At 38.1% G+C, this 24310-nt stretch overlaps 1 protein-coding gene across 2 annotated transcripts in view; it reads right to left on the bottom strand.

Moving 5' to 3' along the window:
- Positions 1-24310, bottom strand: part of TTN (titin) — a 319867-nt gene that overhangs the window by 84822 nt on the left and 210735 nt on the right. For both annotated transcript variants that reach the window (XM_070957152.1, XM_070957229.1), the window contains 38 exons: positions 24020-24286; positions 23186-23452; positions 22565-22843; positions 22058-22466; positions 21840-21964; positions 21465-21731; positions 20599-20868; positions 20016-20318; positions 19615-19917; positions 19040-19227; positions 18835-18949; positions 17697-17981; positions 16877-17028; positions 16632-16779; positions 15714-15891; positions 15502-15623; positions 15076-15363; positions 14693-14989; positions 14194-14380; positions 12618-12733; positions 12232-12531; positions 10416-10715; positions 10214-10319; positions 8647-8843; positions 8235-8540; positions 7838-8116; positions 6940-7239; positions 6538-6840; positions 5690-6064; positions 5294-5596; positions 4148-4447; positions 3757-4053; positions 3365-3649; positions 2990-3283; positions 2186-2485; positions 1768-2076; positions 1491-1681; positions 638-1067 (listed from right to left, as the gene is read on the bottom strand). In XM_070957152.1, coding sequence (XP_070813253.1) covers positions 638-1067; positions 1491-1681; positions 1768-2076; positions 2186-2485; positions 2990-3283; positions 3365-3649; positions 3757-4053; positions 4148-4447; positions 5294-5596; positions 5690-6064; positions 6538-6840; positions 6940-7239; positions 7838-8116; positions 8235-8540; positions 8647-8843; positions 10214-10319; positions 10416-10715; positions 12232-12531; positions 12618-12733; positions 14194-14380; positions 14693-14989; positions 15076-15363; positions 15502-15623; positions 15714-15891; positions 16632-16779; positions 16877-17028; positions 17697-17981; positions 18835-18949; positions 19040-19227; positions 19615-19917; positions 20016-20318; positions 20599-20868; positions 21465-21731; positions 21840-21964; positions 22058-22466; positions 22565-22843; positions 23186-23452; positions 24020-24286 — 9741 coding nt within the window. The remainder of the gene's footprint in view (positions 1-637; positions 1068-1490; positions 1682-1767; positions 2077-2185; positions 2486-2989; positions 3284-3364; positions 3650-3756; positions 4054-4147; positions 4448-5293; positions 5597-5689; positions 6065-6537; positions 6841-6939; positions 7240-7837; positions 8117-8234; positions 8541-8646; positions 8844-10213; positions 10320-10415; positions 10716-12231; positions 12532-12617; positions 12734-14193; positions 14381-14692; positions 14990-15075; positions 15364-15501; positions 15624-15713; positions 15892-16631; positions 16780-16876; positions 17029-17696; positions 17982-18834; positions 18950-19039; positions 19228-19614; positions 19918-20015; positions 20319-20598; positions 20869-21464; positions 21732-21839; positions 21965-22057; positions 22467-22564; positions 22844-23185; positions 23453-24019; positions 24287-24310) is intronic.

Raw genomic sequence — 24310 nt, 5'->3', positions numbered from 1 at the left:
TGTAGGCTATATATGGGTAGTCCTCAAGTTACGACCACACTTGAGCCAAAATTTTATGTTGCTAAGTGAAACATTTGTTATGTGAGTTTGCCCCATTTTATAACTTTAATTGCCAGAGTTGTCAAGTGTATCATTAGATTTGTTAAGTTAGTCATGTGGTCATTAAGTGATTCTTGCTTCCCCCATTGACTGTGCTTGTCAGAAGGTCACAAATGGGGAAATCACATGACCCCGGGACACTGCAACTGTCATAAATATGAGTCAGTAGTTGCCAAGTTTCTGAATTTTGATTATGTGACCATGGGGATGCTGCAATGATCGTAAGTGTGAAAAATGGTCATAAGTGCAGCACTTTTTTCAGTAATTTTGAACAGTCACTAAACAAACTGTTGTAAATCGAGGACTACCTGTATTTTTCTAATACAACAAGCAATTAAGGCAATTTGCTGTAAATTATGAAGATATGTTCTTACAACAATGAGAGGAAGCTCACAATATATTACCTACCCCTCATGCTTCATGTGCTGAAAATCATAGGATCGCTATTAGACAGGTTCAGGGTAAATGAAACTAAATGGCACAGGATGTCTTTTGAAATCATGTAACACTTAATAATCTCCCTGTACTGTATACTCACAGATTGGATCTGCAGCTTCAACGAGATCTGATGGTTCACTGGGAGGGCCAATTCCAGCAATGTTAACAGCCATCGCCCTGAACTGATATTTTACGCCTTCAATCAAACGCAACACATTGAATTCCAATCCTTTCACTGAAGGTTTTGTTACAGGTGCTCTGTTGACACGAGACCAATAGACACCTCCTTCTTCTTTCTTCTCTAGCCAATAGCCAGTAATCGGTGCTCCACCATTATCCAAAGGAGGGGTCCACGTTACAAGCATGGATGATCTAGTATGATCTATGACTTTTGGTTTTCCAGGTGGTCCAGGGAGTCCATAAGGATCCTTGATGACCACTTTCTCTGAAAGACATTCATCACTTATCCCATACCGGTTTACAGCCCTAACTCTAAACTGATATTGACCATCGGTTATCAATTTATAGACCTGAAAAATATAACAAAAAGCACAAAATAGTACGTGTCATTCATTGGAAAGTTAAACATTTGTGTTATCTCCACAAATTTCAAGACAGCGTATTAAACGAATTGGTCATTCCAGGTACTTTTATTTAACAATATTCAGAATTATTATTTTTTTTAAAAAAAAATCAGTCTGAAAAATTGTTTGGATATGCTTTACATCAATAGCTTGCAAATATTTTGTAATGATAAAATCAAGCACTACATATTATTTATAAATAGCAGTTTTAACATATGGTAGCTCATTCCAAGCTGACATTGCATTAAAAGATCTCCTAGTCCTGAATTTAATCAAAATACAATAAACAATTGTTTTAATGCTTGGGTTTATTTGCATCCAGTAGTTTTTATCTTAAAACCATGCATTTTTCTTCAAAATCAAATTTACCCCAAATCGTCTGTCTACCGCAGTGCTGGATACTTCCTCCCAATCTACTTTCTTCTTGCTTGCATCACGCTTCTCAATAATGTAGTGAGTAATTTCACTGCCACCATTATCAAGTGGAGCATCCCAGGTTAAACAGCAAGATTCAGCCTTAATGTCAGAAACAGCAAGGTTTCTTGGTGGAGAAGGACGATCTAGATAAAGCCAATTTTAACACCGTGTTATATCAGAACAAAGGGAAGACATTTTTAATCACTGAAGCAGCTCATCAGATACTTACCAAATACTTCAACGTGAACGTTGCGGAATGCAGAGCCCAAACGATTGGAAGCTGTAACTGTGTAAGTGCCTTTATCACTTCTAACTACTGCAGGCATACTGAGTTCAGTTTTGGCCTCTGTTCTAGATAGTTCCTTTTTGGTGATCTTAAGGGCATCTGATGTTTTCTCAATGGGAACCTCATTTTTGGACCATTCAATCTTTGGCATTGGAAGACCCGTCACATCAGCAGGAATGTTCACCGGTTGCCCTGCCATGACTTTGATAGTATCTCCCCTAACAGCCAGGCGCAAGGTCACTGTCGGAGGTTCTGAAAAGGAAATCCGCACAATCAATAACAATGCAGTTCTTTAAAATATATTAATAACATAACCCCAGTTCATGCTTAAAGTTAAGGTATAATTATTAAAGCACTTCACCTTCATCATCTTGTATAACAACGTTGAGAGGCAGTGAAGGTTCACTTTCTCCAATTTCATTGACTGCCTTGACTCGGAATTCATACATATGCAGATCGGCAAGATTATCCACAAGAAGTGAGGTGGCTGGGCAAGGTGTTTTGTTGACTCTTTCAAATTCATCTGAGTCATGTCTTCTCTTGTCCACAAGATAGCCAATGATAGGGCTGCCGCCATCATTACGAGGAGGCTTCCAGTCAAGGGTAATTGATGATTTTGTTCTCTCGGTATACATGAACCTCTCAGGGGCCGTTGGAGGGCCTAATGGGGAAGAAAGTTATAGTGATAAGATTTAATTCACAGACTTAAACATGACCCAGTAGTGTGCGGCAGCAGCCAAAAAAGCTAATACAATCCTTGGTTTTATAATATGCTTATGAACTAAAGGACACATAAAAAGATAGATGGGCTATTTAGATTTATTTAGATTTATATTTATTTATGTTGGCAGTAGTTCCTCCCTGGACCATGTTAAATCACCAGGAAAATATTTTGTCTTGCCCAAAAGCAACCAATATACTCGTATCATTAGATTGTACTAGGTATTAGTAATGATGAAACAGCTCTTTTGACAGGACTATGGTATTCTTCCAAGAAATGCATATGCCCCAGCTATAACTGTGAAAAAAAATACTCCAGTGGCTTTTATCAAAAGGAAAAATCTTGATATTATAAATAGATATAAATATTTCACAGTTGAATTTAAGAGTCAAAGTATCCCCCAAACACCCTCAATGGGTCACATTAACAAAAAGATAATAATACCTTTGGGATCAACAGCAAGTAGTGGCCCAAGTTCAACTGGTGGACCACAGCCAAACTTGTTCTTGGCGGATACCCGGAATTTATATTCTTGCCCTTCTACAAGACCAGTAATATCACATTTTGATCGATCAGTATCCACAGCGAGTCTCCAAGTATGCATTTTGGCGTCTTTCCTCTCTACGATGAAGCCTATAATCTCACTTCCTCCATCGTCTTTGGGATCATCCCAGTTAAGGAGGCACATTTTTCTGTTCACCACAACAGGATGCAAATCAGTTACTGGCCCGGGAACGTCTGAAAAAAGAAGATACAAAATATAATACCAAAGGCACAAACGCTTCCTCAAATGATTTCATTAAATGTAGCATTTCTTACCAAATATTTCTGCTCTGGTTGCAGCTGATTTGGAGCCACTCTCGTTAGTTGCAGTAATCACATATCTTCCGTGGTCTTTCCTGAGTGCATTTTTGATACTTAACACTGATGAAGTGCCAACATTCTCAATCACCACTCGGTCCTTGTCAATTTCCCCATCCTCTAAAGTCCACACAATTGTAGGATGAGGACGCCCAGTAACAGTAGCAGGCAGTCTAAGGGTTTGACCTGCCAGTATCTGAACACCTTGTTTGACAGAAACATCTAGTTCCACAGTGGGAGGTTCTATAGTCAGAAAAAAAAGGAAAGAGCATTGGTTATTTCATTGCATTGGTTAATGACAGTAATTATTTTCACACAAGGATTTATTTCAAACTAAATGAAGATGATACCTTTAGGTTCTGCAACAGTTACAGGTTCTGTTTCTCCAGGAGGCCCTTCTCCAGCAATATTAAGAGCAGTCACACGAAGTTTGTAATCAGCACCTTCTCTAATTCCTTTAACTAGGTAGCTTAGAACCTTCACAGGTTTCTCTGTACAACGGGACCATTCATTTGAACCCAGAAATTGCTTATAAACATGGTAACCAGTGATGTCTCCACCTCCATTGTATAGTGGAGCCTCCCATGCTAGGTCAATAGCTGTTGAACTTGTATCAATAATTCTTGGAATAGGTGGGCCAGGTGGTACTAAAGAAAATAAATACATAAATCAAATTAGCAGATAGTAATTTAAAGTTACCTTAATTTAACTAATCATAACTGTATTTATTAAAGAACTTACATATTGGATCTTGTGCAATTTTAGGATCTGATGGTGGGCTAAATTTGCCAGGACCAGCTGCATTTTCAGCACAAACTCTGAAAACGTATGTTAATCCTTCCAACAATCCTTCAACTCTTGTTTCCAGAGCATTCACACGATCTTTATTCACCCGAGCCCAATGAGTGCCGTTGATTTCACGTTTTTCAATCCAGTATCCCAGAATGGGGCTGCCGTTGTCTTTAGGTTCATTCCATTTAACCAACATACTACTGCTGGTAGGTTCCTCTACTAAAGGTTTATCAGGTGCATCAGGAGGACCTATACACAAGGAAATAAGCAGATTTTTAATGCCAGAACATACATATTTGAAATTTCATGCAAGAATTTTTATTTGACAGATGGAGTATTTACATTATTCATCAATTGTTCAATACAGTCCTACAGAAATTCATCAAGGGGGTTTATTTTGAGCAATAAACTATAGGCTTATACTAAAAATTACAAATAGCTATACTGTCTTCCTCAAAGTATTATCAAGCACCGGGGAAATCAGGAGATTCAGGCAGTTCAAATGAGTACAAGGATTTATTGCAAGCTTAAGCTCTCTTCAAGAATCTGACCAACTAATGATCAAGGGAAATGAGTGGGAGATAAGAAAGGCGTTCAAGATGGGCTAGACTTAGATCTCTAGCACTCGTGCAAGGACTCATGACTTATGATGAATTTGATCTCTCCCTCGGTCCCAGCCTGGTCCTCTTTTATTTGGAATGCCATTTGCTAAATGTAGCGGAGTTTTACCAGTGGTTACCATGAAATATAGTGTCCATGATTTCCACACTATTTATTTTGAAATAAATCTTTCAATTCTCCACTAATATGGGGTGGTTCTCATTTAAGAGAAAATGGCTTAAGATATCCTATTAATCTGTTCGTATATTGATCATCACAAACCTCATCTCTAATGAAGGAATCATAATTCCACTAAATGCTTCTTTTATAGACCCCAGTCTATAAATAATAATGAGGTCCCACGGCAAAACACAAAACAGAAGAGAAAGACCAGCTCCGAATCAAAGTCTTAATATTAGCATACAATAGATGTGGCAATATGCATTGCCTTGGAGGGGGAATGATGAACCATTTCTTATACGGGATAAGACTTACCAAATGGATCTTTAGCTACCACAGGTTTTGAAACAGCTGGTGGTCCAGGCCCTACTCTGTTCTCTGCTTTCACGCGGAAGACGTATTCTTTTCCTTCAATCAGTTTAAGCACATTATACTTGCAGTGCCTAAGTGTGGAACTGACCGTAACCCAGCCAGTTTCAGTTTTGGCGCTGTCTTTCTTTTCCAAGACATAATTCAGGATTTCGCTACCACCGTCATCAAGAGGAGGCTCCCACTTGCAAGTTATGGAATTTTTTCTCACGTCTTCAAAAATAAAGTTGACCGGAGGTCCAGGAACATCTATTTTTCAAACAAAAATAATGATAAACTCTGGCATGTATCATAACATGTCTTTTGAATAAGAAGTGAAATAAATAACGTACAGGGACATACCTAAAACATTGACTTCACATGAAGCTTTAGCTACGCCATGGTCATTTTCAACTCGGATAGTGAATGTGCCATGGTCTGGTCTGAGTGAGTCTCGAACAACCAGGAAAGATTCTCCTTTTTTACTGTTGTCAATGCTTAGCCGTTCAGTTAAGGATAACTGGAAAGGCTCGTCATCTTCAGCTTCACCTTTCTTCTTCCTGGAAACCTTGATGACTCTCTTCTTAATTTCTTCGGGTTTGATAATTTCATCGTTCCATAACCAAGCAATTTCTGGGTAAGGTGAACCTGAAATCCGTGCATCTAGTGGAATATCAGAACCTTGCTTCACTTCAAGGCCGGCCTGCAAATTAGCAGTAAGGGAGACCTTTGGAGCCTCTGTAACAATTAAAAGAAAAAAAATCCATCATTAATTTATGAGTGACAATTACAAATAGTCCTCTAGTTACAACAGTTCATTTAGTGATCATTTGAAGTTACAACAGCACTGAAAAAAGTGACTTATGAAAAAGTGTGACTTTTCCCCACACTTATGACCATGGTCACATGATCAAAATTTGGATGCTTGGCAACTGACTCATATTTGTGACGGTTGCAATGTCCTGAGTTTGCCTTCCGTAACCCTCTGACAAGCAACATCAATGGGCAAGCCAGATTCACTTAACAACCACGTTATTAATTTAACAACTGTAGTGATTCACTTAGCAACTGTGGCAAGAAAGGTTGTAAAATGGGGCAAACAGAAATTCGGGGCTCAATTGTGGTCTTAAGTCGAAGGCTACCTGTATAGCACAAAATAATTTTTATGTATTAACAATGAATAAGGAGGGAAAAAAATGTGTAGAACGTACCAATAGGATCCACTGCTTTGATTAAAGGAGTAATATTAGATGGTTCACTAACTCCTGCAGCATTCTCGGCACGGGCTCGGAATTGATATTCTTTGCCTTCTTCAAGATCTTTTACAGTGTAAGTCAAAAGAGGCACTAAATAGTCATTGCATCTCTCCCATTTATCTCCTCCTTTAACCAGTTTTTCCAAAACATAACCCATAATTTTCGTTCCTCCATCGTACAACGGTGGCTTCCATGTGAGTGTTACTGACTTTGATGTCGGATTATGAGTCTCAAGATCAAGAGGTGGATCTGGTCGTTCTGTGTATTGAAAATTTAAAATTAAATAAATAAGCAGAAGGTATGGAAAAAAGTTTACATATTCATGCTAAGCATTTATTCATTAACATATAAACTTACGCTTTGGATCTTCAGCAATCACTGGATTTCTCAATTCGAGGTATTCACCTCCTCCAATTTTATTGACAGCTTTAACACGGAAATAGTATTCAGCATTTGGAATAAGATCCTTTACATTCCATGCCAATTTGTTTTCACCAGACATCACCGGTATGTATGTTCTCCTCCCAGCTTCTCTTCTTTCCAACACATAGTGCAATATAGGAGTATTACCATCAAATTCTGGTGGTTCCCAGGTAACTTTGCATGAGCTTTTCGTCACTTCACTTGCCTTAATAGCTTTGCATGGTCCAGGCAGACCTAGATGAAAAAAAGCACACTGGTATTAAGTTTGAAAAGTATGCAACAAAAATTCAAAGAATGTAAAGAATACCCATACTTAAGATAAATGATATGCCTACCAATTACAGTTCCTTAGAATAAAAGACAATTAGACTTTTTATTTGACCTCCGTCATAGCTAGGATATCTAGATTACATTAAAATTGATTTGTAATAAGTTCCATCTTTCTCATCTTCTCATCTTTCGTACTACCTTCTCCTATTAGTATCTTATGATTTTTCACTTGTTCTTTGTATCTTATGATCAATTATTGTAACTATGATTTATGATTTATTACCTATCACTTTGTTTTTGTATATACACTGAGAATTTATGCACCAGAGACAAATTCCTTTCGTGACCAATCACACTTTGCCAATAAAGAATTCTATTCTATTCTATTCTATTCTATTCTATTCTATTCTATTCTATTCTATTCTATTCTATTCTATTCTATTCTATTCTATTCTATTCTATTCTATTCTATTCTATTCTAAAAAAGAGTGCTCCTTGCATTGGTTCAGCACTATGAACTGAATGTAAATGTCTGTTAACAGAAAGGAAAAAAGATATTTACCTATTACTTTGACATTAACTGTGCCAGTAGTTGAACCCAATTTATTCTCCAAGGTAATGGTGTAAACACCAGCATCTGCATGGACAGCATTTGTGATTTCCAGCAAGGCAGAGGTGTAGTCACTCTTCATTGTGGTTCTGTCACCTGCTTTAAGCTCCTTTCCACTTTTATGCCATGAAATGGTTGGGGTAGGAACAGCTCGGAAGGGAACTGGAATACTTAACTTTTGACCTTCAACCACAATAATATCAGTAGTTTTTATATCAACAGTTGGATTACCTATTTAAAAATAGAAAAGAATAATCTCAATCGGTGTTACAGAACAGTTTTATTGTGTCTGTATGTTTTATGATTTTATGTATGTTTTATGTATGTTTTATGAAATCAATATACTTACAATCTGGATCTTTGGCCACAACGTTTTCTGAAATATCTGAAGGCTCACTGGCTCCAATAGCATTGACAGCTCTGACTCTGAGAACATATTCTTTGTCAGGTACAATGCCTTCTTCTGCTTTGTATTTCAAGTCTTTGACCGGTCGAGAATTTATTCTCATCCATTTTTCAGTTCCTGCTTCGCAGAGTTCAATATTGTATCCAATGATAGGACTTCCACCGTTTTTCTCGGGTGGTTTCCAAGCAATGGAAATATGTTTTCTGCCCGCATCCGTAATATGCAAATCCAGAGGTGGTGAAGGAGGACCTGCCCGAATGGAGAGAAACGTATTATTCATAATACATTTACTAAACATAAAACTGTTTGACCTAACTTAATCTTTTCTACATTATGATTTTTATCTTTAATTTACTTGTGGGATCTTCAATAGCCAGGATGTCAGTTGGTTCACTGGGATGACCACAGCCAGCCTCATTTTCAGCACGAACTTGGAACTGCACCTCTGTGCCCTCAATGACATCAGTTACTCTGAAATTACAGTCAGGTCCAGCCGTCTTGCCAGCTTTCACCCAACGTGTGCCAAGCTTCTCTTTCTTTTCAATAACATATCTGTATTAAGAGGAATAGTATGGAATTATGCAATGAAATCAATTTGAGACATTGAATTAAAAACAAAATTGCTATTTATCTACATTGTATTTATCTACATTGTATTTATCTACAATGTATTTATCTACATAGATTATTTGTTGCATCACTGGTGTAATACATATAATATTCCATGCAAATAATAAACCTCAGAACCATTTAAAGGATGAGATCAGTTTCCTGCTGTGTTCTTCCCTGTTGTATAATTTCAGAGTCAGAATAGAGCCAGAAGGGACCATGGAGGTCTTCTAGTCCAGTCTACTGCCCAAGCAGGAGATCCTATACCATTTCAGATAAGTGACTGTCCAGTGTCTTCTTAAAAACCACTAGCGATGAAGCACCCACAACTTCTAACAGGAAATTGTTTCACTGGTTAATTGTCCTCATTGTTAGCAAGTTTCTCCTAATTTCAGGTTGCTTCTCTCCTTAATTAGTTTCTATCCATTGTTTCTTGCCCTGCCCTCTGGTGCTTAGAAAATAAGTTGACCCCCTCCTCTTTCTGGCAATCTTTTAAATATTGGAATACTGCTATCATGCCCCCCCTAGTCCTTCTTTTCTCTAGAAATGTTGACTTCAGAAAGTCCCCAAAGGGGTTGGGCCAAAATGACGTGGGGGGGCTGAGGGTTGAATGAATCTAAACTCCCCATTCCTTTGTTTTGGAGAACAAATTCAGACCAGTTATTTGAATAGTTATATGACTTTTTTTTCACCACTTGAAATAAGTGCCATATGGAAAATGGATCCAAGAAGTTGTTAGGAAGGGAACAGTTACTGCTCTCCATCTTCATTGTTTCCTTTCCAAACTGCAGTTAACAGCAAGGCCTTGTAGTGCTGTAGCAGTGGAGCACTAAAAGAATTGTTCTGCCAATGATTCTATCACCTTATCTAGCAAATTAATAGAGTTCTTACCAACTTATTTCCTAAGCACATTGTTTGTGATTCAATTCCTGTATGTCATCCTACTTACAAATTACTCCATTTACATAACTTTTAAATTGAACTTTACTTTTGGATCCAGATAACCAATCTGATCATAGATTAGAATGCATATCAAAAATTATCATATCCCACTTTTCTCAATCCAGAGCAAATCTTTATCACTTGGAAAATGGATGCCTCTATTGATTACTCAACATATTTCATCTATTTTTCCATTGTTCACCTAAATTTCCTATTGGTTTCTGGAAAATGGACGCTCTTAATGTACAAACTTTATTAATTCCTCTCTAATCATGTATCTTTAAACAGATTTTTTAACATTAACATTTTACACACAGCAAACATAATCTCTACAGAAATATTGTCCCAGATGTCTTTGTTAATAATATTACCGTTGAATTGGCCTGCCACCGTCATTCTTAGGTGGTTCCCATTTTAAGTCAACGTGTCTCTTTGTCACTTCAACTGGTGTAAGGGCATATGGTGCTCCAGGGGTAGCTAAAATAAATAAAATCCACGTTAGATAAACTGGTCGTTTAGAAACAGGAAATAGCTTGTTGCACAGAATTTTGAGGATAAACTCTGAAAACTTACTGAAAGTGTCTTTAGCTAGAACCGAGTCCTCAATTTCACAGTAATCGCTCTGCCCCACTGCATTTTCAGCAGCCACGCGGAATACGTAGAGAGAGCCCTCGGTCAGAGGCGTCACAGTATATTTGGTGTCCTTTACTGTGGTATCTACAGTCTGCCAGCCTTTGCGGCGCACATCCCTCTTTTCAACAATGTAGTTTGTAATAGGAGAACCCCCGTCTTTTTCTGGTACTGTCCATTTAAGGTCTGCAGTGTTTTTAGTGATATTAATGACCTCAAGCCATCGTGGAGGCGAAGGGGGATCTATGAAGACATTAACAAAAGAGTTTTACTTTGTAAAAAAAGCAATAAGGAATCTATCAAGCAGAGGGTTAAAGACAAACTGTATGTCTTTATTCACTTCTCCTGAGGTCTTTATAAATCACATTACTGTTATTATGGTCTGCCACCATCATTCGTCATGGTTTTTTAATGTAACTTTATTGAAGAAATTTTTAACAAGATAAAAACAATATAATATTAGAAAAATAAGAAAGAATAGTGAACAAGAAGGAAAACAGATTAAAAAAGAAAAAAGTTCATAAAGAAATGGCTTTTAATCTTTTTGAAAGTTACTATTTGAAGTTACAACTGCCAAAACATCTTCGGGAGATATTAACATGAGCGAGATTCGAACAGCTTGACACAATGGTCAGATATGGGAGATTCCATTCTATACCCTACAATGAGTGTCTCTGCATTTGCGGAGCGGCAGAGGTAGAAGACCTGGCTCACATCCTATTTGACTGTTGCTTGTATAAGGGGGTGAGAGACAGGTACCTTGGTCCATATACCAAACGAATGACCCATTGGGATCCCCATATCAAAACAACTTACTTTATGTGCGGCCAGAACCTGAAAATAACATTTAACACAGCACAGAACTTAAACAAAATGATTCGGTTGAGATCTGCATATGGGGGACTGATTGTGGTAGACTGTAAGGGTGACACTGAAATATAATTTTATGTCATTTTATTATGTTTTATATATTTATGTATTAAATTATATTGTATCTTTCCTATAACTATTGTATTTTACCTTACACTTATTTTAAATTGTTTGTATAAGATTTTATTGGTGATATGTGTTTGCACCTTGTGCTTTGTTAGGGCCTATAGCCGTGATGGTGAACCTATTGCATGCGTGCCACAGCTGGCATGTGGAGCCATATCTGTGGGCATGTGAGTGTTGCCCTAGGTCAGCTCCAGAGAGCATGCACGCGCTGGCTAGCTGATTTTCGGGCCTTCCGGGCCCACCGGTAGTTGGGAAATGGGCCATTTCTGGCCTCTGGAGGGCCTCGGGGGGAGAGGCATTTTTTCCCTCCCTGGGCTCCAAAAAAGCCTCTGGAGCCTGGGGAGGGTGAAAAATGGGCCTACGGAGCCCATCAGTGACCTTTTTACATGACAAAAGTGAGGGGAGCATGGGGTGTGTGTGTCACACACGCATGCATGGGGGGACGGGGTATGGGGGCATTAAACTATGGGTGTGGGAACGCCCATGCGTGACCCCCATGCATTCCCCCCACTTTTGGCATGCGATGGCTAAAAGGTTAGCCGTTACTGGCCTATAGGCTAATTAATAAAGCTATCATATCATATCATATCATATCATATCATATCATATCATATCATATCATATCATATCATATCACATCTTTATGAAAGTAGTTATGAATGCATTTATATTTTAGCCTCTTTCCAGGATAAAGGCAAGCAGGTTTCTAAAGTTTCCAAGCTCTGTTCAGCCTCAAGCTAGATTCTCAGGAAAAGTTACTTACTTAGCCTTTCCTTGCACAACACAGGATCACTGGGTTCACTTGGTTCGCTTTCTCCAGCTTTGTTCACAGCTCTTACTCGGAAAGAATATTCTTGTTTCTCCATAAGTCCTTTGAGGAAATGTTCTGTCATGGGGACACCTTCAGCCACTCTCACCCATTCATCTGTACCAGTCTTTAACAGTTCCACCACGTAGGATTCAATTTTGGCACCCCCATCATGCTCTGGTTTTGTCCACTGTAGGAAACATGTCGTCTTAGCAACATCCTTCACCGTTGGTTTCCCAGGAGGCCACGGAGGATCTGGAAATAAAGTGAACATTTAGATCTGGTGGGCTAACTTTAAATCATGAGTTTAAATGATATTATTAATCTAAGTTAATTTTTACCAATGGGATCCTTCACTAAGATTGCCTCTGTGGGTTTACTTGGTTTTCCTGGCCCAGCAAGATTCTCTGCCAACACACGGAACTTGTACTTCTTATGGTTTGTAAGACCCTTTACCCTAGTAATAATAAGAAAAAAAAACATTTCAATGTTTATTTGGCAGTAAATATTATTGAATATATATACAATGTTGCCAGTGGTGGGATTCAAAATTTTTTACCATCGGTTCTGTGGGTGTGGCTTTGTGGGCGTGGCATGGCTTGGTTGGGCGGGGACAGGGGAAGGATTCTGTAAAATCTCCATTCCCACCCCACTCCAGGGGTAGGTTACTGTAAAATCCCCATTTCCTCCCGATCAGCTGGAACTCGGGAGGCAGAGAATAGATGGGGGCGGAGCCATTCAGAGGTGATATTTACTGATTCTCAGAACTACTCAAAATTTCTGCTACCAGTTCTCCAGAGCTGGTCAGAACCTGCTGAAACCCACCTCTGAATGTTGCTTTATAACCTTCCACTGGTGTAAATAAAAAAAAAAAAACATTAATGAGAAGTTCTTGGTGCTCTCTGAGCTTGGTTGTTTGCTTGCAGACTTTTCATTACAAACACAACCATGCTCAGAGAGCACCAAGGACTCCACAGATCAATCCTGAGGTATATCTATTCTCTTTTATTGAAACATTAATACATTTATATCTACCATATAAATAGTATAAGGAGATTTCTTGGGGCAAAATACTTATGTAAAGCTTTCTCATGCCAACATGTTCTGCCATCGCTGAAGCACAATACAAAATCTGTCATCAGATAATGCACATGAAAATTTTTGTATACTGCTTAATATTTTAAGGAAGCAGTTTCTCGTTGCAAAGAACATTATATGATATTGTCTTGCTATATATTTATAAACTGAGAAGTGTTCTTAATTGTGTGCATGTGCTTGTATGTGTGTCTGTGAAATGCTGTTGCTCTTGTCCAATGACATAATGGCATTTTCTCCACTTCACTTGGAAGACAGCTGAAATCTCAAGGGCAGACATTAGTGGTTATAAAAGGAAAAATGGTGGGCTGTATGTATGTATGTATGTTCCAGCACATTTGTGAACTAATGTACAAGATCCACATATATTATTTTAGAAAGGAGTAGATACTCCTTTCTAAATACTATGTAGATACTATGTAGAGTATCTACATACTGTAGATCTGAATGATTTAAATACTTCAAGTTACTAGAAAGCCAAAATGTCTGTGAGGTTCCATTATCCGCACAAATGTCCTGAACTGCTTCAATAATAGACAATAATTAATTATTACTCTATTATCACAATATTGTTACTCTGTTATTGCCAGTTGTAGATCCAACATTGGAAAGACGATAACTATGGAGAGGATTTATCATATATATTGCCACCAGCTAATGAGGATTCAAATAGTGGAAAGCAAGGCAATTATTTGGAGGTAATAAACCCTCTCATACAGAATAGTATATCAGGTATATGTATTTGTTTTCATTTGAAAACATTATTTCTTTTCTGAGAAAATATAATATAAAATATATTCCTAAAGGATATAATGATCTTACTTGAATGTTGTATCTTTAACTGGTATTTTATTGCATCGAATCCATTTATCTTGATCAGGGTCAAACCGTTCAACCCAGTACCCAGTGATAGGACTGCCACCATCTTCATCTGGTTCAGTCCAAGTTAATGTTACAGAATCTTTAGTGATCTCAATAGGCTTTACACCTGTTGGAGGACCTGGTGTATCTGAACCAAGAAATACAAAGTCAGAATTAGCAGTCATGTATTTGTAATTTCAATGCAGATAGCAGTTGCTACTGGCTATTGCTCTGCCAGGAAAGCTGCTTATATTAATTCCCTCCAATGCATTGCCACCTTCTGCAATAAATTAGCCCCATACTATCAGCAAGATCCAAAATGATGGGGAGGTGAGATGGTTCTCACAAAATGATTCACTGGTTGAAGTGGCTGCCCCTGCCCCTGAAATGATGTGCAGCAGTTTCCATGTGACCATTGTACAGAGATAGGTGTACCTGCCTTTCAGCTGAACAAACTTACCAAATGGATATTTAGCAATCATAGGACTGGATAGCGCTGGTTCTCCAACTCCATACATGTTCTCTGCACTGACCCTGAAGATGTATTCTTTAAGTGGGGTGAGGTTTGTAACTTTGAATTTGGTTTCCTTGATGGTGGATGATAATTTGTGCCATATTTCACTGTCTGCAGCTCTTTGCTCTAGAACGTAGTTTGTGATTTTGGATCCGCCATCATCGCGAGGAGGATTCCAGGTCAAAAGGCAGGACACGTTTGTTATTTCAGACACATCAAAAGCCGCTGGTGGACCAGGTTTATCTGTGGAGACATAAGAGTGGTTTGAGCTTCCTCTTCAGCTATGCAATTAGGAAGTTGCTGAGAATTAAATCACAGAAGTACCGTACCTAGAACATTAACTTCAACAGTTGCTGTTGCCCGTCCACTGGTATTTACAGCTTCAATAATATAGGTGCCGCTATCGCTCCTTTTGCTGTCTGTTATTACCACTGTGGAATGGTTGGGTTTGGTTTCAATGGAGATCCTTTTGTCAGGTCTCAAGATATTTTCTGCTTTTGTCCAGGTAATTCGAGGTTCAGGCTTTCCAGTTACTGTTGCAGGCAGTTCTATTTTAGTTCCAGCTTTGACAGTGATTCCAGCCAGTAATTTCACATCTAAGAAAATTTCTGGAGCCTCTGATTTATGGACAATAAAAACAGCATGAATGAAATATAATATCCATCTAATGGCTTGTTTCATATAGTTGCACACCCTCCCACCCCAATATTTTGAAGAATAAAATACTGCTATAATATAATTCGGTAACTAATTACCCATTGCATCCATTGCCTGGATTTCATCTGTGGGATGGCTTGGTTTACTGGCTCCTTGCCTATTCAGAGCCTTTACCCGATAAGCATACCATTCCCCTTCCTTAAGTGGTTCCACCTTCATTCTGTTAATAAGAATACCATTTTAGTTAATAGTATCATTAAATGCCAAAAGAATCATTTGTAAAAAAATTCTACCTACTGCTGCTACTTACTTGGTCTCAATTACGGGTTCACCACAAGGCTCCCATTTGTCGGTGCCACGCTGGCACTTTTCAACTATGTAGCCTTTGATACGTGAGCCACCATCATATTTAGGTGGATCCCACATAAGGAAAATGGACTTTGATGTTGGATCTCGCCATTTAACATTCTCTGGTGGATCAGGAACCGCTGTAAGAGGGAAAACGTATTGTCTTATCATTGTGGGTGGAATGTGAATGGAAAGAAAGGTTCACTTCCACTATGTGGTATTTGGATTTTTAGGGACCTTCCCTGCTGCTTTTCTCATAATAATTTTCCCACAGTTATTGTTCTGGTAAGTCCTGCAGTCTAACAAACAGCTTTTCCAAGTATGCAGATGGGTGTATTAGATAGGAGGAAATTAGAAAGCCTGTGGTGCCATCCAGAAAGTCTGCATTTGGTTTTCTTTTTCAATGGGTATCTCAAACATTACAGTAATTACAGGTAGTACTTGACTTACAACAATTCACTTAGTGACCATTCAAAGTTATAACGGCACTGAAAAAAGTGACTTTTGTCCGTTTTTCAGGCTTATGACTGTTGTAACATCCCCATGGCCACATGATTTTTGGATGCTTGACAACTGGCCCACATTTATGATGGTTGCAATGTCCCAGGGTCATGTGACCCTTTTTGTGAGCTTCTGACAAGCAAAGTTCATAGGGAAACCAGATTCACTTAAATAACCAAGTTATTCATTTAACAACTGTAATGATTCACTGAACAAATGTGGCAAGAAAAATCATAAAACGGGGAAAAACTTGCTTAACAAGTTTTTCACTTAGCAACATAAATTCTGGGCTCAATTGCGATCAAATGTTGAGGACTACCTGTATACAGAACATGCAGAAATCCAAAATTATTTAGAACAATTATAAAAGAAAACTCACTAGCAGGTGCCGTCATGTTAACTGGCTCATCAATATAAGCAGGCTCTCCTGGTCCACATTTGTTGCATGCTGAAACTCTGAATAAGTATTCTTTTCCTTGGGCAAGATCTGGGATAGTAAATTCTTGATCAAGAACCTTGTCAATCACCTGCAAAGACAAGACATTCTTTTTCGTATCGCAGTCCAGTTTATTTCCAAATTAAAAAGCTGGCTTTATTAAAAATATTTTTCTGTTTAAAACATACTTTAATCCACGTTTTGCGGCTCACTTCACGCTTCTCAATAAGGTAGCCAGTCAAAGGGCTTCCTCCATCATTTTCAGGAGGTTCCCATGTTAGTTGTACTGTGTTCCTAGTTATTTCTCCAACTGTTAGCTCTCTTGGTGCACTTGGGCGAGCTGGAAATAAATGCAAATTAGATTATAAACCTATACATCTATACATATACACAGCTATACATTTATTTATGTATTTACTGCTACTTATATACCACTTCAATCACTAGTGACTGAGTAGCTTCCATGCCAAATACAGCAATCAGATTTAAAACCTAATACAATACAACACACAATAACCTAACAACCAGATGCAATGTGATACAGGAATTACATCTCCACAAGAACTAAAATTCATCTCATTCCCAAAGATCTTCTGGAAGAGCCAAGGTTTAATGGCATTTCAAAATCATAGCAGGGATTTATTTGAAATGAAATATTGTGGTGATTGGGCTTACAGAAACAGGCTTTAGCCCTAATTCACCATGCTTTTATTTTTTAAAAAAGCATATATCATCCTATACCTATGAAATTAAAATCTTCAAATATTTGTAGTAGTGCTTAATCCTGAGTATGTGCGTATAAAATGATACCCTGAATAACACCATTTTTATGTTTTGAAATGTCATAGTGAAAAAGAAAGTAGAAATTAATGTAATTGAGTGTTTTATATATATTGAAAGGTGCTGATTGTTATTCATTTGGTCATTTAATATTGTCGGATTGTTCATTTAATTTACAATAATTTATAATATGAACACATTTACTTGACATTAAAACTGAATGCTCACCAATGACATTAACATCGATTTCTCCTGATACAGACGATACAGGATTGACTAATTTCAGAGTATAAATGCCTTTATCTGGCCGTTTGCTTGGTGTAATAGTCAGTTTTGCAAAAGCAAAACTGGTCTCAATTTTCACCCGATCACCATCTTCTAAAACTTTGCCACCCACTGACCATGTGGCAGTGGGAACTGGGTAGCCAGTGATGGGAACACGGATTTTGACTGGCTCTGGAACAATAACTTCAAGGCCATCTTTAAAGCCACTTAAGTCCATTGTAGGTCCAACTGAAAAACAAACACAATTTGTGCCAATTAACTATGATAGGTTTAACTTTTATTTATGGTAGCTGTAAAAAGGTAGTTGTCATAATTGAAAGTACTGGTACTATTATAAACTGACTCTCTGTTTGATGTAAGACTGCGCCCCCCTCCCCATCTGATACAATTGGAGTGAAGAAACCTGATAGTAAGACCAGTTCTGTTTAAAGAACAATTTGATAGAAGAATAGAGGTACTACTTGTATGTGCTTAACAAGCAGCATGAAATAGTAGCTTTCATAACCAAGAACATCCCTTTGGATAAATCTTAATTACATCTCAGAACTACATGGAAATGTTTATCATGTCCTCCATTTCCACACAGTGATGACACCCACTTGAAACATTTCACAAGATCTTTTGCTCATGGCAAAATCTACTTTGGGATCTACATTGTGAAAATGCCAAGTAGTTGCAAAGCTTTGGTTACAGCAAAGCCTCCCAAAGCCTTGCTTTGCCAGCTATCACCAGCATACTCCACAAAGCCTTAAAATACCCCAACTGAACCTCTGAATGGCTGCAGCAGATTTGTTTACAACAGATGATCTTACACATAACTCTTGTGTTGTCATAAGAATATTTTAGTTGCAAGAACTAGAGCAGGGCTGTAAAACTCTCGGCCTGCGGGCCAGATGCATCACATGCTGGCCACACCCACACCCGGTTTAGCAAAGGGGAATAAAGTCCCAATACGTCATGCGACGCTGCCGTGATGACGTGAGTTTGACACCCCTGAACTAGAGGATTGATTTTAGTAATAAGCATATATAACATTTACTTTGAATTGCTGACATGTCAGAGATAAATGACATCTGCTTACCATGTGAATCATCTGCGGTTAGTGGTCCAATAGCTTCAGCTGGATCTGATACACCAGCAGCATTTTCTGCAGAGACTCTATAATAATACTTAGCTAGAGGTGTCAATCCAGTCACCTGCCAAGACAGGGGCAATTGTTGTAAATGACATCAACTGAATGAAACAATCCAATGCTTCATGAGCTTCAGAAAGAAGTTACAACTTACAGTAAAAGAAAGCTTAGGGGCAAGTTTTGCATTGCAGCGAATCCAGTCATCTGTTCCTTCTTCACGCCGCTCTATAATGTAACCCAAAACTGGACTGCCTCCATCTTTTAGTGGAGGCTCCCACGTCAGTTTCACAGATGACTTAGTTTGCTCAGAATGATCTAGGTTAATGGGAGGACTTGGTCTTTCTGCAAGACATAGTAATTTGGAAGGTTTAAATATTGTTCCTTTCAAGAAGGATGCACAAAATACAAAAAATAAAAAGATGAAATTGTGTCCATGGAAATCTTGGATGATTCCTAAAATAGCACAGCCAGAACCTTCTACTGAAATATCCTTCAAATCTATTGAATATTTTCCCGTGAACATGGAAAATACTTGAAAGAAATTGGCCACCTGTTTTGAATGTGATACTTCTATTCTCTCTTTTTGTCACAGCTAATGACAAACACTGAACCTATTTTCTCATATTTCCCCCCAATTCTCCTCAAATCTTTTCTAGGATTGTATTTATAAATAAATAAAATTATCACTGAGAGATAATGAAAAAATGCTCTTATTGTCAGCATACTAACCAATTGGATCGGTTATCTTCACTGCATGTGTGGATGCACTGGGTTTGCCAACTCCAATTTGGTTTCGTGCTCTGACCCTGAAAAAGTATTCTTTGTTCTCCACCACATCAGTCAACGTGGCAGATAATTCATGGGCTGGCGTAGTCATGGCTGGCTCCCACTTAATTGATCCTCTGTCACGCAGCTCAATCACATAGCCTGTAATTGGAGATCCTCCATCATATTCTGGTGGCTCCCAGGTAAGAGTTGCGCTGGACCTGTTCACATCAGCGACCTGTACATTGAGAGGTGGACCTGGCACCTCTGCAAAGTGGGAAGAAAATTACAAAACACATGTTACTTCTACTCTAAAGGATTGAAACAGCATTAATCTTTTCAAGTACCTGGAACTATTTTCTTACCAAATCTGCTCTTTGCTTCAACAGGTTTATCTGTTACCACAGGTTCACCAGTGCCGACTCTGTTTTTCGCACTCACACGGAAGAGGTACTCCACGCCACCTTTTTGAAGGCCGGTTACTGTGTATTCACAACTATCAGCACGATCAGTTGCCAAAATCCAGGTCTTGCGTTTTATGTCACGCCTTTCCACCACATAACCTGTAATCTTACTACCACCATCGCTTTCTGGTTCTTCCCATGCAAGGCTGACTTCACCATCAAATGTTTCCGTGACTTCCAAGTTCCTCACTGGGCCAGGGACATCTTAGAGAAAAGAAAGCAAGATGCATTCAAAGGAACAGCAAATCTTGAGTTTGACATATGTTTTATAACTGAATGGGTTGCATGACTATTTATTTCTTTTAATTCCAGTTTTAAGCCATTAAATCAAATTAAATCAAATCTCTTTATTTTACTTTAATCAGCCTTTGTTTTTAACTATTAAATTAATGCTTTCTGTATTAAAAATACAGGTACCACTGTTAAACTACTATTATCAGGAAAAACTTACTAAAAGTAAAGTTTTTGGAAGTTAAGAACTTACTGATTACTTGAACATTAATGCGACCTTCTGCTTTTCCATGTTTATTTTTCAGTATAACTTTGTAACTTCCCTTGTCCGATGGCTTGGCTGCAGGAATTCTGAAAGAAGTACTATCAGCTGTGGTATCAACAGTCTGAGTGGGTAAGGCTTCATCTTCTTTAAGCCACTCAGCCTCTGCTCGTGGATAAGCATCATATGGAACAACCATGGTTAATGGCTGGCCAACATCTACCACAAGATCTTGATCACCTGTCTTTATTCTTGGAGCAGCTAAAGGAAATAATAAAAATGAATTAGCGTTTGAAAATACGTTACAGAAACGATGCATTCAACTGAGTTTGATAAAGAAAAGCAAAGTGAACCTTGAACTTTTAAAATAATTCATTGTATTAGGTGAGCCAAATTGTAACTGCCAGTTTTGTGGTATTGGGTGCCTTCTGAACTGCAAAACAATGGCATCTTGTTATCACCTTTATAATTCACAGAGAATTTATTTAAGATGGGTAAAGTTTTCTAATTGCCTGAATGTAGAGGTTTCAGTGCATAAAAACTAAATTTATATATTATATATAAAATTTTATAAAGTAATGTAACATTTTCACACAGTGATGTTCAAAATAACTGATAAAACCTCCGTATAGAAGAAATAAGTGCTAGATATTAAAGAAATAGCAGTGATGTATGAAATCAAGACGTAATAGAATTGCATACACACACAAAAGATGTGTGTACTTTTTGTGGGAGAGTTTTTCATTCCCATTGAATTTAAGAATTCCAGAATTAACATTCAGAAGGAGAGTTGAAGGTTTTTGTTACATTCTATAAATGTTCTTTCTTGCTATGATAAATCAATTTGAAAGACTTACCTGCTAGTTCTAACTTAGCTCGAGCTTCTTTATCTTTGGCAATAAATCTATATTCTCCTTGGTCACGGGGCCTTATTTCACAGACCTGGAGCCTGTGGATCTTTCCTTCACTCATCATTTGATGTTTGTCACCTTGGACTATAATCATATTGTTTCTTAGCCATTTGACCTCCACTTTATCTTTATTCAGTTCAGCAGAAAAGATTACATCAGTGCCAGGAGCTTCATAAGCATCTTGGGGTGGGCGGATGATCTCAACAGGAATTTCTGTTAGAAATATCCATAAACATGTGTTTTATCATTCCGTCTTATAACTTTAAAAAAAAAAAAGTACTGAGACTTGGGAAGGAACATAAGTCAAAGCTGTAAATGTACCTTCAACGAAGAGTCTTGCTCTGGATTTCCTGTCATCCACTCCGCAGGAATATTCACATTCATCTTCTAGTCTGCAATCTTTTATAATTAATCTGTGTAGATTTCCATCCTTTTCAAACTGATACCTTTAGATCAGATGGAAAAAAAACCAGGATTATGCGTTCTGCTGAGAAACAAGAGCAGAAACTGTAACAACACATGGTTGAACTAGTACTTACTTTTTGCCTTCTTTTATTTCGCGCCCATTTCTGTACCACTTCACAGCTGCTTTCTCTTTGGAAAGCTGGCAACTAAAGACAGCATCATCAAATTCAGTAACTGTTTGGTCCTGCAAATGTTCGATGAAATCAGCAGGTGCTTCTGTGATAATAAGCTCCGCAACAGATTTATCTTGGCCAGCAGTGACGGTGTATTCCCCTTCATCTATAAACCCACAATCTTTAATAATAAGGGAATGCTTGTATCTGTCCACTTTGTATAAAATGCGGCGGTCAAAAGTGACTTCTTCACCATTCTTCGTCCATGGAAGTTTTACATTGAGACGGTTAACTTTGCACCAGAATGTGACAGATTTCTTCTCCATTGTTTCAATATCTTGAAGAGGTTCAACAATTCTGAGATCCTCCTCTGTGGTGAGAGATTAATTAAATGTAATTATTTTAAGCTCTTATCTAAAGTTGGGTAGGACTGATATCCTGGATCATTTGCTAGTCTGAAGCACTTACCAAGTACAGTTAAATTGGCGGATGACTTGACATGTTCTCCTCGCTGATTTGTTAGTGTTACTGTGTAAACTGCCTGATCATTCTGATGAGCATCTCTGATCCTTAGAGAATACAGTAAATCCTTATGGACCATGATGTATTTTGCGCTGTCAAATATCGGTTCGTTATTTTTGTACCATTTAGCTTTGGCACCTTCTGTATTAACTTCACAGTTGAAGACAAGCTCTTCTCCCTCTTTAACAGTTTGGTCTTTCAGCGGAATAACAATCCTGAGTTTTTCTGTAAACGGAATTAGTGTATCATTTGTAAACTGCATACTGAATCATGCAATAATAGCAATAGCAATATAACTTAGATTTATATACCACTTTACAGTGCTGTACAGCCTTCTCTAAGCGGTTTATAGAGTCAGCATATTGCCTCCAACAATCTGGGTCCTTATTTTATCCATCTTGGAAGGATGGAAGGCTGAGTCAACCTTGAGCCTGGTGAGATTTGAACTACTAAATTGTAGGCATCCAGCAGGCACAGAAGTAGCCTGCAGTACTGCACTCTAACCACTGCACCACCATGGCTCATAATAGCATGCATAATAGATGTGCAGAGGAAAAAGAAACTTACCAATCACTTTCAACTGTGCTTTTGCTTTGACATCTCCAAGCATGACAATATAACGTCCCTCATCATCCAAGACAGATTCTTTAATGACCAAGACTCTCTTTTTGCCATCCGAAAATATATCGTATTTGTCACCTGCTTCAAGAACAGTATCGCCTCTGAGCCACTGCACATCAACACCATCTTTAGACACTGAGCAGGAAAATTCTGCCTTTTGTCCTTCAATAACTTCAAGGTTTTGAGGTTTAGTTATAAACTCTGCTGAAAGCTCTGTAAGAGACATTATAAGTTATGATTTAGTTGTGGAAAGAAGATGGATTACTTAGTTCAACTGAAGAGTAATTGTTTTATTCAGCAGATGATACTATGAGTTCCCAGCCTTTTGATTTGGAAATTTGAAATCAGGTTGATGATTTATACTCTCACAAATTCTTTCTTGGCTTTCTAATCTAAGACACTAATTTATCAGCAGGATTCATTTGATTATCTAAGCTTGCTTCCCCCCACCTCTTGCCGTCTCTGCCCACCTCCCAAAAACCAGTTGAATGCAGCCACAAAGTTTTTTTTTTAATTACTATTTTCTAAGAAACTTATGGGCCCAGAGAATTAAAAAAATGATGCTAAATGTTGCCATTTCTTATGCAAAATGCCAACTTTCCATTTTTAAATTAGAAAGATGTTCCTGGGTGCCATACTGGGAACTGTGGCCTAACACAACCAGAGATTGCTTTGGAATAGACTTGAAACTTTTTACACATAAGCAGCAACTAAGCCCAGCATTTCACTGCCTACTTAACCACTCTCTGGTTCTGAAAGAGATCAAAGCAAACTTCTCACCATTGACTTTGAGTTTGCCTGTCGTCTGAGCATTTGGAAGCTTGCAGCTGTAGGGTCCTGCATCATCCAGAGTAGCATTGTGAATGATCAAAATTCTCTTTCGGCCGTCAACTTTTTGTTCAACTCTGCCACCCTCTGGCAACTCCTGGTCGCCTTTGAACCATGTTACTTCTGCACCAGGTTTGGAGACTTCACAAATAAATTTGATGGTGTCTGTTTCATTAACTTCCACATTGGGTAGGTTTTTAGTAAAGACAGCTTCCTCCTCTGCATAAAGGAATCATAGTTTTA

This window comes from Pituophis catenifer, unplaced genomic scaffold, assembly GCF_029215685.1.
Source record: "Pituophis catenifer annectens isolate HBS135680 unplaced genomic scaffold, rPitCat1.0.hap2 SCAF_1, whole genome shotgun sequence".
NCBI classification, from domain to species: Eukaryota; Metazoa; Chordata; class Lepidosauria; order Squamata; family Colubridae; genus Pituophis; species Pituophis catenifer.
This window is presented reverse-complemented; position numbering and strand designations above follow the sequence as displayed.